Raw genomic sequence first — 14,526 nt, forward strand, 5'->3', positions numbered from 1 at the left:
AGGTCTCACATCCAGTACCAATCTTCAAATTTCACATAACTTTGCACCTAATTTACACTTTACTTTGCTGCTTGATATGATGTCTTCCATCTCTCTTTTAAAAGTCCAGGCCTGTTTAGTCAGGAAAAAAAATAGTTTGCTTAATAATAAAAATCATATAACTTATAGGAAACATTAATTTCTTATGGGTGTGGAAAAAAGGATTGCTTCTGGTTGTGATCATGTTTATGTCAGTAAGTGATTGCCATTGCCTGATGTGCTAGAGTGAAAGGATTTTGTTTTCTCACTTCATTCTGAAGGGTAATAAGGTTCCACATTCCCAACAATGTTCACAGAGTTGACATGTTTGCTGTCAGTGTCAGCAAAAAGTGAGGCTGGAAAGGGAGAATGGAGTATCCTGTGGCATTGAAAGTGTTCCCTTCAGATAAGGGGCGGGACACTGATGCACTATTGCTGCATGATTAAACAAATGGCTCTTTTCATTGGCTTTTGCTCATCTTTCACTTTTAAGTACATTTCAAGTTTTAAATCAAACCAGACATCTCACTTTAGTTACAAAATGATTTGTTGGACAGTACCTTTTAGACATGATATGAGATGAACAAATTTGATAAGTCAATAAATGCATTATTTTTGCTTAATTTTTACTTTGCTTTCACAAACTAGAATACGTATGAATACAACTATTCCTAAAAAAGTTATGGAACTTCTTGAGAAAAGCTTAGCTTCAAATTAAAATAGAACTACCATACCGAAGGGAAGTCAGGTCCCTAAGTAGAGTCATGTTTTTGTGTATCTTCTGTCCCTTCCTCTCTTCCTGAGTTGCTTAGCTGAGTTGATTTCTGTGAACTGTAAGGGGACTATGTTTAGATCTGTAATTGCATATATTTTGGATTCATCAACAGAATAGTTAAGAGCATAAAATGTTACTGTAATTCATTCATGTCTTTCACAGCGATGGAAAGAGCTAATTAAATCCATACTCCTCTGTGATGGAGAGCAGATTCCAGTTTTGAAGCCCTGCTTGCAGTTCATATGGATATGGCAGGAACCCCCTCCTCTAGATGTCTGGCTGCACATGTGCTTCTGGACTAACCCTGTCATCGTCTTTACACATCTAACTGTGTCTAGGCAGTAAGAGATACTTCAGTGGTAGGGTTTGTATTGCCTTTGTCCTGCTTTCTGTCATTCACAGTGAGGGGGATTGTATCTTTAGCCAGATGAAACCTGTGGGCTGCTATTAGTACCATCTTGCTCCACATTGTAGCCAGTTTATGAAGACGTGCTGATTCTGTTTGTCATGGAATAACTTTTTGCATCATTCCTTTTATATTAAAAAATGCCTTCCAGGCCATGCATTATTCAGCACATCAATGTCAATAATTAAAAAGTATCAATCTGATCCCATGTGGACAACTTCTGGACCATTTAGAAGAATCTGACAGATGCACTTTATGAAATGCTAGGTTTTGTAGTGGTAATGCTGACTTTATGTGGCTGGTCTGTTGGAAGGAAGAGGTCTAAAAGCAACTCAGCAGGAGCTTTTAAAGCAAAGTTCGTAAAGGACCAGACAAAGCTAGCTCCCATTAATGCACTGGAGTTCTTAATGCATTAATTCTCTTTCAAACTGGCAACTTCTTTTTATGTAAAAAAGAAATTTAAGTTTAGGATCATAACTTTTAATGCTCAAAAATCTCACTGGACGTAGTTTCAGGCTCCTCACATCTTACAGCAGCAAAATCCAACATGTATTGGAAATGTTGTTTCTCTTTCACTTGTAATAAGTAATCGGTATTACAAGATTTTTGTCCTTTCAGTTGCTGAAGGAGTAGTCTCAAATAAGTACATGGCTGAAAGGCCACATCTTCCACCCAAAGTTTTGTTCAACTGCCTCTCAGTTTTTACAGTTAATTGAATGGGAGCAGTGCGAAGTTTAGGTTGTTTTTACAGACTGTGGAAAGAACAGTTTCAGATTTCTGAGAGGTAAACAAGTGTAAAAAAATTGCTGTCTGAACTGTGCCAACCTTCACCACAAAGCTTTGATTTAAAGATGTCACTGCTTTTATGGCAGTGAGCTTTTTCCATTGTTTCTGCTGTGGGAAACAGTGAAGTATTTTGCACAAGAAAGGACTATAGGAACAGGCATTGTACAGAACAAGTCTTTGTTCTTTACACGCAGGCTGGAAAGCTAAGGACTGGGAACAGTGAAATTTATACTCTTTTTCCAGCTCTACTGCTGTTATGATACATTTCAGGTATTTAATGCACATCTACCCCATTTTAGTTGCCTTACCTATACAGGTGCCCAGCTTTTTGTCCTAGAGGGTTGCTTTGGTCAGCAGAGAGAGGTCCACCTCCAAAGGGTGTTTTAACACACCTAAGATCTGAATTGTCTTCTTGACAGTTATCATTTTCTCTCTCCATAGATAAAACACAGAGTAACCACATTAACTCACCTCAGTTAGATAATGTTTCAGTTTCTCATATAAATTTTAGTGGAAAAAAGCGTTTCCTTATCTGACATAAATATGAGAGCTGACGCGTGTTCTATGAGTGCTATAAATTAACACTATTCATTATTTTTGTGGGAAAAAAAGTGTTATAAATTATTGTACTGTTAGTCACTGAAGCTGGAAGCAACCATAGTGTTGATACAGACACAAGAGGCAGCTGTGCATCCTCTCCTCCATTCCTGTTAAGTGCATATTGCACTCAGTAGAAGCAATGGTGTCTTGCATTATAAGCATAATCTTTTTCCTTCTCATGCTCTCTTCTTTCCTTCTGAATTTGTTCCAGATGGCCAAGTTAGATGTCATAGGGTAACTATAAAGAAAAAGCTGAATTTGTAACTAGTAGCCAGATGTGCTAAAAGATAATAAAAAGTCCCTGCTTCAGCAAAATGAGTAAAATCTGCCTTACTCAGATATGCTTTGGTCAGGTCATACTAGGTTTTTGCTTCTTACAAGTATTTAAGGTCTGTTTCACTGTGGTATCTTCTTATATTTACTGTAGATTAACACAGTGAAAACCAACAGCTTTATAAAAGGAAAGATCATGTTTTCTCATGCTGTATTCATCCCAGAAAGAGTTAGCAAAGCTGCTTTGACCTGATGGGTGATGTCAGTAGTAATCAACATACAAAATCTGTGAAGAAAACATTTGCTCTTTGTTGGATGTGGTCCAGAAGAGTTTTTGGTGGCAGTAAACTCTTTGCCAGAATACGTTACTGCAATTGTCCTTAAGTTGATTTTCACTTCTGACTGAAGTGATTCCTTCAAAACATATTTATCAAGGAATCGAATCATGTAGAGTTTCCTGGAAAGAGGGAATCTGGACAATTTATGGTTTTGCACACAGAAACCAGTCTTTTCTGTCTTAGAATGCTGCTCTCTCCCCTGTCTGTGTAGCATATCTTGATGTGTTGTGCTTAGTGGAATAACTCCAGTCACCTTCCAATTCAGTCCTAGGTGTTGAGCACTACAGTTACACTGCCTTGCAGATGGGTGCCTCCTCAGCTGGGCTTTTAACAATGACAACAATAAAAAAACCCCAAAGAACCCCAACCCAAGCTTTGCAGATCTACAAACTGAGTTGCTTAATGCCTAAATGTAGAATTAATTTTGTATTGCTGTGTGAAGGTACATGTTTTGGTTATTGACTCAGAGACTATAGTATAATACAAAGGTTCTGAAAGTAAATATTCCGACGTGAATGTGAGAAAATGTAAGACCATAATGCCTGTTTTGGTAATAAATAAAGATAATTTGATCTCATTCCATTTCTTTTTTTTTTTTTTTTCATCACTAAAAAGACATTCATGTTACTGAATTAGATGGGGATTTTTATAATTCCAGTTGTTTTCTTTCATGTTATACAATATTCTTTTGTATGAGTTTGGAATTATTAATTCCTGACCAGACATCTTTTTGTTAGCTTTACGTCTCATTCCAGTTTTCAAATTTGTGTTAATTTTCATACTGAATGTTCTTCTAAAGGAAAAAAAAAAAAGTACACAGCTGCCTTCTTACATGTATAACTCCTGGTTTTTACTCTTGCAACTATGCATCAAGTTCCAGTAGTTTTGTGTATTACATACAGTTAGATTGTAAGCTCTTCAAAGCAGGGTGCTCTAAAAATTTTACACTATTAACATGTCAGTTTACATTTATTCAGCTGTATAAATAAGAGAGTTTAATTTGGTGCTACATAATTTTGGGGGTTGTGGCTTCATGTTTTGTTCTGTCTTCATATTTACATTGTTGATTTAACAGTAGCATTTGCACATCTAGATTTTAACATCGTGACACTTGAGAGGCAGAAAGAAGAAGTTCAGGTAAAGCTTCTTATTACTGCAGGATTTCTGAAGTTTTGGAAGGAATCTCAGGGCTCAAGAATCTGCTTGTTCTAATGTCTGAAACACAAACAGGTCACCTGTGTAGATAGGTCACCAAATTTGAGAAAGGATCACCAACAAGCAGTCCCCACGTTACCTTTGACATAGCTGGGAAAAAAGAGCTCCCTGGAAAAAAGGAATGACCCTGGTGAGATGATTGGCTAAAGCCCTTCTATATGCCTTAAAGGAAGGTAGGAAGAATCCAAGTCCCAGAGTGAGCCCCGGATAATAAGTGGGCTCTGCCTTATTATAGTAAGGTATGATGCATAAGATTAATAGATCATACGTGAAATGCTGGAAAAAAGTTTGTGGTTTTTATGCTGAACCAGTCACTGATCTTTATGTAGTTATCCTATGCCTTGGGTGAGTACAGTTAGTCAAGTTTAGAGGAATATATTTAAAACTAAAAAATGTGTAAATGCAGCAATTTAACAGAACAGACGCGTGGTTATATGTTGTAATACCAAGTGTAAAAGTACTTGCATAACAAACTTACATTGCAGGTAATCATCATTGATAACTGAAATTTTTCTTAAGGAACCAGTTTTCCTTATAGTAAATTAGACAAAAAGTCTGATTCTTAACCAATAGGAAAAAAAAAAAGAATCTAAGGATTCTTTTATCATCATCACTTCCCTGGTCGTCTCTGTGTGTGTGTGTGTGTGGCATTTCATAAAACTCATGGTGCTCCTGTCCAGCTTTATCCACCAGTAATGTGCTGTAACAGTAATGGTTCTCCAACCTGAGTTTATAGGTTGTGCTTTAAGACAAATTTAATTCCAGGAAAGAGAGTAGGAGGCTTCGAAAATGTAAACAGTGTACAAAAGTTGCAGAGGCTGGAACTGTGAAAAAGGAGACTGAGCAGGGGAGGGACATGACAAGTCACAGAGTATGGAAGAGGCTGTCAGGGGAATAATTGTGGTTCATTTTACACGTTCACGTCTGGAAGACAAGTAGTTGTCCTGATTTATAACAAAAAATATGGGAATTACGTAGTAGAAAAAGTTGCTAGAACCTTCAGGTACTGAAATCGGATGGTGAGAGATCTTGTGGATGTTGTGAGAGGTTATCAGTGCAGGTAGACAGGCATCTGTGCTGTGGGTGTAAGCCTAGGTCCTTCTGCACAGCACAGAGGTGAACTGAAAACCTACTAGGGCTCCTCCAGGCCCCCTGTGTCTGTCTGTTCTGCTTCTCAGAGAATTCAGCTGACACATCACAGCTTAACTTCTGTCCTTCAAAGCAATCTGGCTTGCAGAGCATTTAGCCCTCTGCATTGCATAGTCTACACGAGTCAATATTCTGGAACAAGAGACTGCTGTGCAACTTCTGTGATTCAGTGGCAACCTTTTGCATGAGTTGTTTAGAGCACAGAGACCTGCAGTAACAAAACTGCGTATTATCACTGTCTAGTGCAGCTGCCTGTCCTTATTTTAGTCCAGTTTTCCTCGGCATTTGCATGTATTGTTTCCCCTTAACATACCTGAGCATATAACATAGCCTTGTTCTGAGAAATTTGCTGTTGTACTTGCATAGGAACTCTCTCATACTGTCAGGCCCATTTCTTGTCTGCTGCCAGCATAAAGGTCTAGAATAACAGCTGAACTGTTCCTAAATTTGTGTTTTGCAGGAAAGCAGTCCGTGCAGAGAATTCACCAAGGCTCCAGTTAATTTAGGGATGTCACACATTTTACAGTTTATGGGAAGCGAGGGCAACTCAGAATGCAACCTTAACTTTAAATATTGTTCCTTGAAAGACTCTCCACTGTCCCAAGATTAATCTTCACAATATGTTGGCCTCCTCTGTGTGCCAGTCTGGTTACTAAAAGCTGAAACCCCGTAAACAAGCCTACCTTTACTAATCCTCATTTTTTGTCCCCCTGTTTTCCCTAGTGGGACAGAAGATGGGTTTAGATGTCTTGCATACTCTCAGGAGCTGTTATTTTTAACCCATTTGCTTGTTTGTTGTGAGCACTTTTTACACTGGTGTTTGTCACATATGTAATGCCTTATGTTTTTTCCTGAAGGTTGCATAACCCATATGCTGCCTCTTCTTCATAATTCCTTAAAGCCCTACTGCAGATATGAAGGGCCTGAGATGCTGGAAGCTTTCTGGTTTGTACAGGGACACACATTCCCTGCCTGCTTTCCCTCTGTACAGTCTGCTAGGTTATTTGTGTCTCATATTGATGTTTATATATAAATATTTTATGATTGTCATTTGTCTAATAGTTCTCAAGCCTTTTGAAGCATGGGAGCCTACAGCTTGTGTTTCTCTCAGCTGTCTTAGTGTACTGTTTCTTACATTTCTTTCTAAAATTTAATTGGCTTTTTTACACCTCCTCTGTGTGTAGAGAGCATTGCATATTAGCAACATTTATTCCATTATGTTTGCTGTTTTGTGTGAAAAAAGGAAAGGTAAATGAGTTACTGATGGCTTTGGCTTGGATCAGGCCCAAGGCAGGTTGCCTGGAAATTTATAAACTACTGCATCCCCTCCTGCTTATCTGTAGCTACTTGTTTGAATTTTTTGAGTTTTCCGGAGCAGAGAATCAAATCAAGACAACTTAAGATAATAGAGGCAGGGAACAGCATTTACTCAAATGTCTGACTCATTTGTCAGTGGTCACCTAAACAAAGGTGTGAACTCTCTAAAAGTAGTTTTTGAGATCCTTTTCTTCTAAAGTTATCAAAATTCACTAAGAACACTCCCCTTGCTCTCTTTTGTGGTGCTCTGGTTCCGTTTCTCACTTCTGTTCTGGCTTCTGTGAGTTATCTCTCCCATCCTTCATGCTTTTTCCAGCTTCAGTGCCCTACATTTTCCCAACTCTGGTTATCAAAAACCCAGAAAGGGTCTCCTGAAATGTGTTGGTGTGTTTTCCTTTTAAAAGTCACCTATGCAGCACACTTTGCAAGTCAATCAGCAAATAATCAAAATACATCTTAAGGAGCAGATAAAATTATGGAGAAAAAAAAAAAGGGAAATTGAAATAACAGACCCCTTCATCTTATCAACTCATATAGGGTCTAGATTTCAACTAATGTTAAACATCTTTCATTGATGAAATGGTGATATTTTCATTTAAGTCAACATTTTTACATATTGTTGCACTCCAAAAGTCTTTTCATTCACAAACTCTTGATGCCAGTGTGGGAGGAAAGAAATGTAAATATCATTCTAAACTTACTGACAGACTGGCAGCCTTGATTCCCCAAGAGCCAGTGGTTTCCTGATACTACCTTGTGCTGGTGCAGGGCACTGTTAATCAGCTGACTATGATTTCTTCCAAGGCTGAACTTGCTGAGTTTGGAATCGTATTTTCATTTTTTTCTCTCCATCTTCTGAGCTACCTTGCTTTATAGCAGGAGTTGCGTAACAGGATCATAGTCCCATGGAAAGCAGTATCAGATCTCAGCAGACTGTGGGTATTCAAAGCATAACAATTTGAGTGCAAAATCAGTGGCTGGTCCTGGCTGGTTTCGTATATGGTTTCATATAGAATTCAGCCTATATAGCTTTATTGTGACTGAAACGAGCTCTAATGGCTTGAAAATAGCCATATATTCATATACAGAGCCATAACAGCATCTGCCTGAATTACCTGGACCTTCCATTATCTGTTTCTTTGGTTTGAGTCATCATCGTTCAACATACCCTGGATTGAGGAGTTTTGAAAATGGAACTGCTTGGAGACTGGTTTGGAATCACTTTTATCTTGTACAGTTTCAGTTAATCCTGTTAGTCAATTCTTTTCCAAATTAGATACTGAAATTTATATATAAACCTATATTCTCTTCAGATATAGTACCTTTAGTTCATCTAAAGGATAAATAGTTTGAATAACATCTGGGAGATATTTAGGAAAACTGTTTCCTGTATGCTATGGCTGTTCCCACAGATGGCATGTTGTGTGACCTGCCATGTGCTGTGTCATCCTCAGTCCCGTATGAAGGCACAGTACATATCAAAGATTTTTTAATCAACCCAGTCTCCACACCAGCAGAGCTGCAGTGTTTCAGCTCTACCAGGGGTATACTGTAAATGCAGTAGTGCGTATAGTTAGAGGAACTCAAACAGCACATAAATGACCTGCAACCCTGCTGCCTTCAAGCAAGTGCAGCTCCCAGGGGAGCTTATGTTTTCCTTAAGTAAATACTTGAGCATTGGGTCTGCAGTTAAACTAGGGTACGGGTAACTAACTCAAAGCGCACCACAGAACTTGTTCCTCTGTAGTGGTGCAGCTGTGGAGTTTTTTAGACCAGTGTAGAAAGTGTACTTAAAATACTGACATTTTGATTTCACAGCATTTGCATACTTTTCCTTACTCACTCACTCGGCAGTTGTATGGGTGTCCTCACAAGCACCTGCACCATGTAAGCCTTTAACTCGGGTTCTGTATACATAACTCCCGTAAGATTTCCAGCCAACTAAACACCTTCATCAAAAACAAAGTGCTCACCTGTTATACTCTGACTGAAAAGAGTGAAGCTCAATTTTTTTCTGTCTCCTTACCTATATGGAGTTTCAGTGATTCTAAAATGTGCTTGCAAAACATGGGAGCATGGCAAAGACCCGAAAACAAACCAGCAGAGGAAGGGAATCTTTCTGCTTAAAGGTACTGGTTAGTATTACAAGGGGCATCCAGATCTTGGATATGGACCATGAGAAGTAGATAGAATTGATTTTGACATCATTTTATCAAAATAGATTGGAAATTAATTGCAGAATTTATTTAAATATGTGTAATTATCATATTTAATCTTTCTTATGTGAAGCTTACATTTTAAGAGCAATGCTTTAAGAACAATTTTTTATTGGTGATAATTTAATTTTTCCTGATATATAGTGCAGCTTACGCTGTATGGGCTTGTATGTATGGCTTCATTTCCTGATGACAATATCCCTGGAAAACTTTTTGTCTGTAAGATATACTGAAGCTACATTTGGTTAAAATATAAATTGAGTTGTATTAACAATGCATTTTCTATACAGATTTTGTATTTGCTTCATCAGATTTATAAGCATTACCTCAATACATTTTTTTGTTCTATAGCATAAATGTTTACTTATGGAGCTTTAAAAATTGATATCACAGAAAGTTTGTGTCTATACAGTGTGGGAATTATAAAGTGTGGAGTATTCTCTAATGATCCTCTCTAGAATAATAACTCCAAGGAAAGGATCTGTTTTTTTTTTATTCTTACATAAATCAATACATTATATTAAGCAAACATTCTGTAGAAGAAGAATGAAGTAATTTCTTGTCTGGTAAAGCTTTAGATTGAGAGAAGCAGAAAAGGTTTTCCAGAGAAATCCAGTAAGCAAAATACTGCTCTAAGGTTTTGTTTCAGTGTCACATGTTTCTGATTTGCTCTATGTGGCAATTAACCATTCCCTAATCGGTAACATAAACCACAAACATTTCTGAACTGGTTAAAAAATTATGGAGTGACAATAAAATTTACAGAATAATTTGTTTGGGTTAACTGATAACCTCTTGGACAAGATACTGTAGGACCATAAAAGCTGTTTTATTCCTAAAGAAATTTTTCTTATTATAAGGTGTTGTGAGTATGATTTATTTAAACAATAATGTATTTACTGTCTAGAATATGTGTGTTTTTGTAGGACTGTATCTTCTGAATGGTTCTTGTCAAAGTCATCTTTCAAAGTCAATAGGATCACTTAAAAATTAGTGTCGTAATAAGCAGTAAAAAAACCCTAGAACTTTGTTCAGCAGACCTCATGGGGCACAGCTGATACTGACTTTTCAGTGGTCTTTTGTTCGCAGACAAAGGACCTACTCAGGATCCACACAGAGCCCCACCATTTGGGATATTAAATTGTGTGCTCAGTGGATTTGTGGTCTTACTTGAATTTGGTTTTGGTATCAGCCCTGAAGAATAGTGTGTCATAGAACGAAGATTTTTTAGTTCCTTTTATGATATACTCCAACTGTGAGGTACAGGACTTATTTTGGGTGCTGAAAATTAACTTTATGCTTCATTGGATATTGTGATCCCATACATACAATCTCTCGAAAGCCACCAATCTCCCATTCTTCTTGATGAAAAGAATGTGTGGAAATTCAGATTAAGAAACTTCCGTTTAATTTGGGTGGCAGGGAATATGGTTCTTATTTGACTATTGTGCTGCAGTCCAGGCAGTCCATTCTTGATGCCAAATAATACTTTAAGTTTTGTAGCTGTCAGACCCAAAAGGCAAAGTACTGGATGCCCTCATCTGTTTTGGGTATAACTGGGAGTTGGCAGTGGTTATTATCTTGGGGAGAGTACTTAGCATTCTTCAGACATGCTGTTTCATTACAATATTTTGTATTGCTCTCTGTTGTGCAGAGGTAAAAATGCGGTGTGCTGGTGCTGAACAGGATTATGCCCCAGCATGCTAAATACTGTCAAATATGAAGATCTAGTTCTGAGTAATTTATAATCAGGAAAGTTCGTCAAGAAGGCTGAAAGTTGCTTTTTTGAAAGCCTAATCTGCTGCCGAATTGACTGGAAGTTGGAATAAACCCCTTGGCTTTTCAGGAGTGCTCCAGTAGCAGGGGTTACACAACCCCCCTCCCCGAAATGCTAAACACTCCTGGTCAAAATATGATTCCTCTTGATGCCAGAACATCAGTGGTAGCTTCCAGCAGAAACAGAGCAACCAGGGGATCCAGACTGGCTCTCCCAGCACATGCAACCCATCACAAATTATTTGGAAAACTAGATACACTGCTGATGAGGGAGATTGTGCAGGAAAAGGCTGCAACTCAATGCTGGAGCTTACGGATGGAGTAAAAATTAATGTATCCTATTAAAGCTTGAGAGGAAAATGAGGCAAGAAGATCATTACTTGATCTGGGATTTATCTGGGATTTAGATTTAACACTAGAGCTGTGCTCTGTTGCTGGTTATTCAGTTTGTAGAGTTTAGGACTCTTTTGGGGTCAACCAAAAGTAGGCTTTTTTCATCTTGAGGAATTGAAAAATAATTATTTCAGTGAAAATAAAAGCTCTACTCATACCCCTAAAGGATACTACTTTTTTGTAGCTGTTTTCATAGAATCATAGAATCATAGAATAGATTGGGTTGGAAAAGACCTCCAAGATCATCAAGTCCAACCCCTGATCCAACTCTAATTACTATATCATGGCACTAAGGGCCATGTCCAATCTCTTTTTAAAAACTTCCAGGGATGGTGAATCCACCACCTCTCTGGGCAGGCCGTTCCAATGCCTGATCACCCTCTCTGTAAAGAATTTCTTCCTAACATCTAACCTAAACTTCCCCTGGCAGAGCTTGAGCCCATGTCCCCTTGTCCTGTTGTTGGTTGCCTGGGAGAAGAGACCAACCCCCACCTGGCTATAACTTCCCTTCAGGTAGTTGAAGAGAGTGATGAGGTCACCTCTAAGCCTTCTCTTCTCTAGACTAAACAATCCCAGCTCCCTCAGCCTCTCCTCATAGGACTTGTGCTCAAGTCCCTTCACCAGCCTGGTTGCTCTTCTCTGGACCCGCTCCAGCACCTCAATATCCTTCCTGAACTGAGGGGCCCAGAGCTGAACACAATACTCAAGGTGCGGCCTCACCAACGCAGAGTACAGGGGAAGGATCACTGCCCTGCTCCTGCTGGCCACACTGTTCTTGATGCAGGCCAGGATGCCATTGGCCTTCTTGGCCACCTGGGCACACTGCTGGCTCATGTTCAGCCTCCTGTCAATCAGCACCCCCAGGTCCCTTTCCACCTGGTTGCTCTCCAACCACTCTGTCCCCAGCCTGTAGCGCTGCAGGGGGTTGTTGTGGCCAAAGTGCAGGACCCGGCACTTGGCCTTGTTGAACTTCATCCCATTGGAGTCAGCCCAACTCTCCAGTCTATCCAGGTCCCTCTGCAGAGCCCTCCTGCCTTCTGGTAGGTTGACACTCCCTCCCAACTTGGTGTCATCAGCAAATTTGCTGATGATGGACTCAATCCCCTCATCTAGGTCATCGATAAAGATGTTAAAGATTTTCTTTAGATAGGAACAATACACTTTAGGAAAGGAGTGATTAATGAAGGAGGGGATGTCAATATGCTTCGCCAAGTCACTGAGAAAGAGGAATTGGTACCTCTGGTGTGGAATAGGCATTCAAATCCCATTTTCCTAATTTCTCAGATAGTCCACTTCTAAAAAGTGTCCTCAGTATTGGATACTTTGCAGTGGTTTTTCCACCACTCTAGCTGCTTCACTGTAATATAAATAATCTTGTATTCATTACATATGCCTGTCTGTACTTGGGGGCAGGTGAATGACTGATTCCAACCCATGATTTAAGTTAGTAACTAATTATTCTGCTGAGGGCAGCCAGAACTGATTCTATGATTCTATATATTTTTATATATGTGTGTGCAAGTATAACTAAGATGGTGATGTTTGGATTTCATGTAATTTTATATGTCACTCATGCTCTTGGCAAGTGACTACACAAAGATAATAGCAGCAGAAACAGAGCTCTGTTTCTCTGGGCTCTTACAGAGAGGCTGGATTGCTCCATTTGAGCCAGCACATGGATGAAAGTCTGCTGTCAAATTCTCATTTAGCAAAGAGGTAGATAGCAATTTTATGTATTGAGGGAATAGAAAAAAATCCACCATGCTCTTGGACACCTGCCTTTCAGATACACTTTTGTTATTCAGAGGAGAAAGAATGGAGTGCTGCAGATGCAAAGCAAACACTTCCATGTCTTCTCTGAATATGTTTTAAGGCCAATTTTCCTGCATGGGTATCCATAATGGTTATTGTCTATAATTTTGTAGCTTCTGCAAGTTGTAATTTGGTCCAAACCTCATAGCTTCCAGCTGGTTTTGGACAAATGAAAGTTGAACACTTGTTGTAGATGCCATTCAAAAGATCATTTTCGCTTTGCAGGGAGATCTCAGACGTGCAGCTTTGTCTATGTGGCTTGTGGCATAAAGCTAATGACAGAATGCAGCAACATCACCCTCCCTGGAAGTGTTCAAAAGGCGTGTGGATGTGGCGCCTGGGGACATGGTTTGGTGTGGAACATGGTGGGACAGGGTTGATGGTTGGGCACAACGATCTTGTAGGTCTTATCCAACCTTAGTGATTTCATGATTCCATAACATTTGTTGTAAATGTTCCTTACCTGTGTGAATGATACCGTTCAAAATGTGTAGTTAATATCTGAACACTTAAATACTTTACAGAGTCAATAAAGACTTTTTCGTACTTGTTTGTTTTTAGATACTGACCGAGCTTTAGTGCTGCTGGAAGAATATTGTAAAAAACTACGGAAGCCAGAAGAGCAGCAACTGAAGAAAGCCATCAGAAAGGTGATGGGCATCTTTAAGAGCAGCTTGTTTCAGGCACTTCTAGGTAGGTACTAATATTTAATACTAGATGCATGCTCTTGGAGGCCAGAGCTAGGTCAGACCTAGTAACTTCCTTACAAGCCACTATTTAACTTGTGTTTACAATGAACAGCATGTTGAGATGATCCTTCCAGATTCTCTGTGGGGAATCTCGTCCTGATATTTCAAAGGTATTTTCTTACTTTTAAAGAAAGGAAGAGTAACAAAAAACTCATGCAAGATAAGGCATTGAATTGTTATTCCTAAATCTTGCTGCTTTCCTTTGTTTAATGGAAGATACTGAACCAGAGTAGGATATTTATGCAAAGTGGAAGATGAGGCCCTCTCCACAGGTAAATGGCCAAAGTTTCATTGATTTCACTGGCACCAAGTAGCACTTAATTTTGCATTAAGTTTTTGGGAAAAGTGTCAGCAAAGAAACTCTAAAATGAGTCAAAACAATTGCTCCAGGACACAGTTGAAACTTTGGCAGGATGTTCCCATTCATATGATGTTGCAGTGTTCAACAAGGTGTGCTGATGTATCGCTCAGGCTTTCTTCCATTTACTTGAAGTTTCCCCATTGCACCTTGTAAATGATATTAAAATCAAGCTCTTGGCATTTTGGAGCTTAATATAATATAATATAATATAATATAATATAATATAATATAATATAATATAATATAATATAATATAATATAATATAAATATATGTTTGAGGTCATGAATGTAACTGGTTGCTGTAGCATCCCTGTTGTTCCTTGTGCCATGCCTGAGCTGCC

General features: G+C 38.8%; 1 protein-coding gene across 6 annotated transcripts in view; it reads left to right on the forward strand.

The window, feature by feature from the left end:
- DLG2 (discs large MAGUK scaffold protein 2) overlaps positions 1–14,526 on the forward strand; it is a 996,215-nt gene that overhangs the window by 4,290 nt on the left and 977,399 nt on the right. For all 6 annotated transcript variants that reach the window (XM_050332274.1, XM_050332275.1, XM_050332276.1 and 3 more), the window contains exon 3: positions 13,636–13,767. In XM_050332274.1, coding sequence (XP_050188231.1) covers positions 13,636–13,767 — 132 coding nt within the window. The remainder of the gene's footprint in view (positions 1–13,635; positions 13,768–14,526) is intronic.

This window comes from Myiozetetes cayanensis, unplaced genomic scaffold (assembly GCF_022539395.1).
Source record: "Myiozetetes cayanensis isolate MyiCay16 unplaced genomic scaffold, myiCay2020 scf5-8, whole genome shotgun sequence".
NCBI classification, from domain to species: domain Eukaryota; kingdom Metazoa; phylum Chordata; class Aves; order Passeriformes; family Tyrannidae; genus Myiozetetes; species Myiozetetes cayanensis.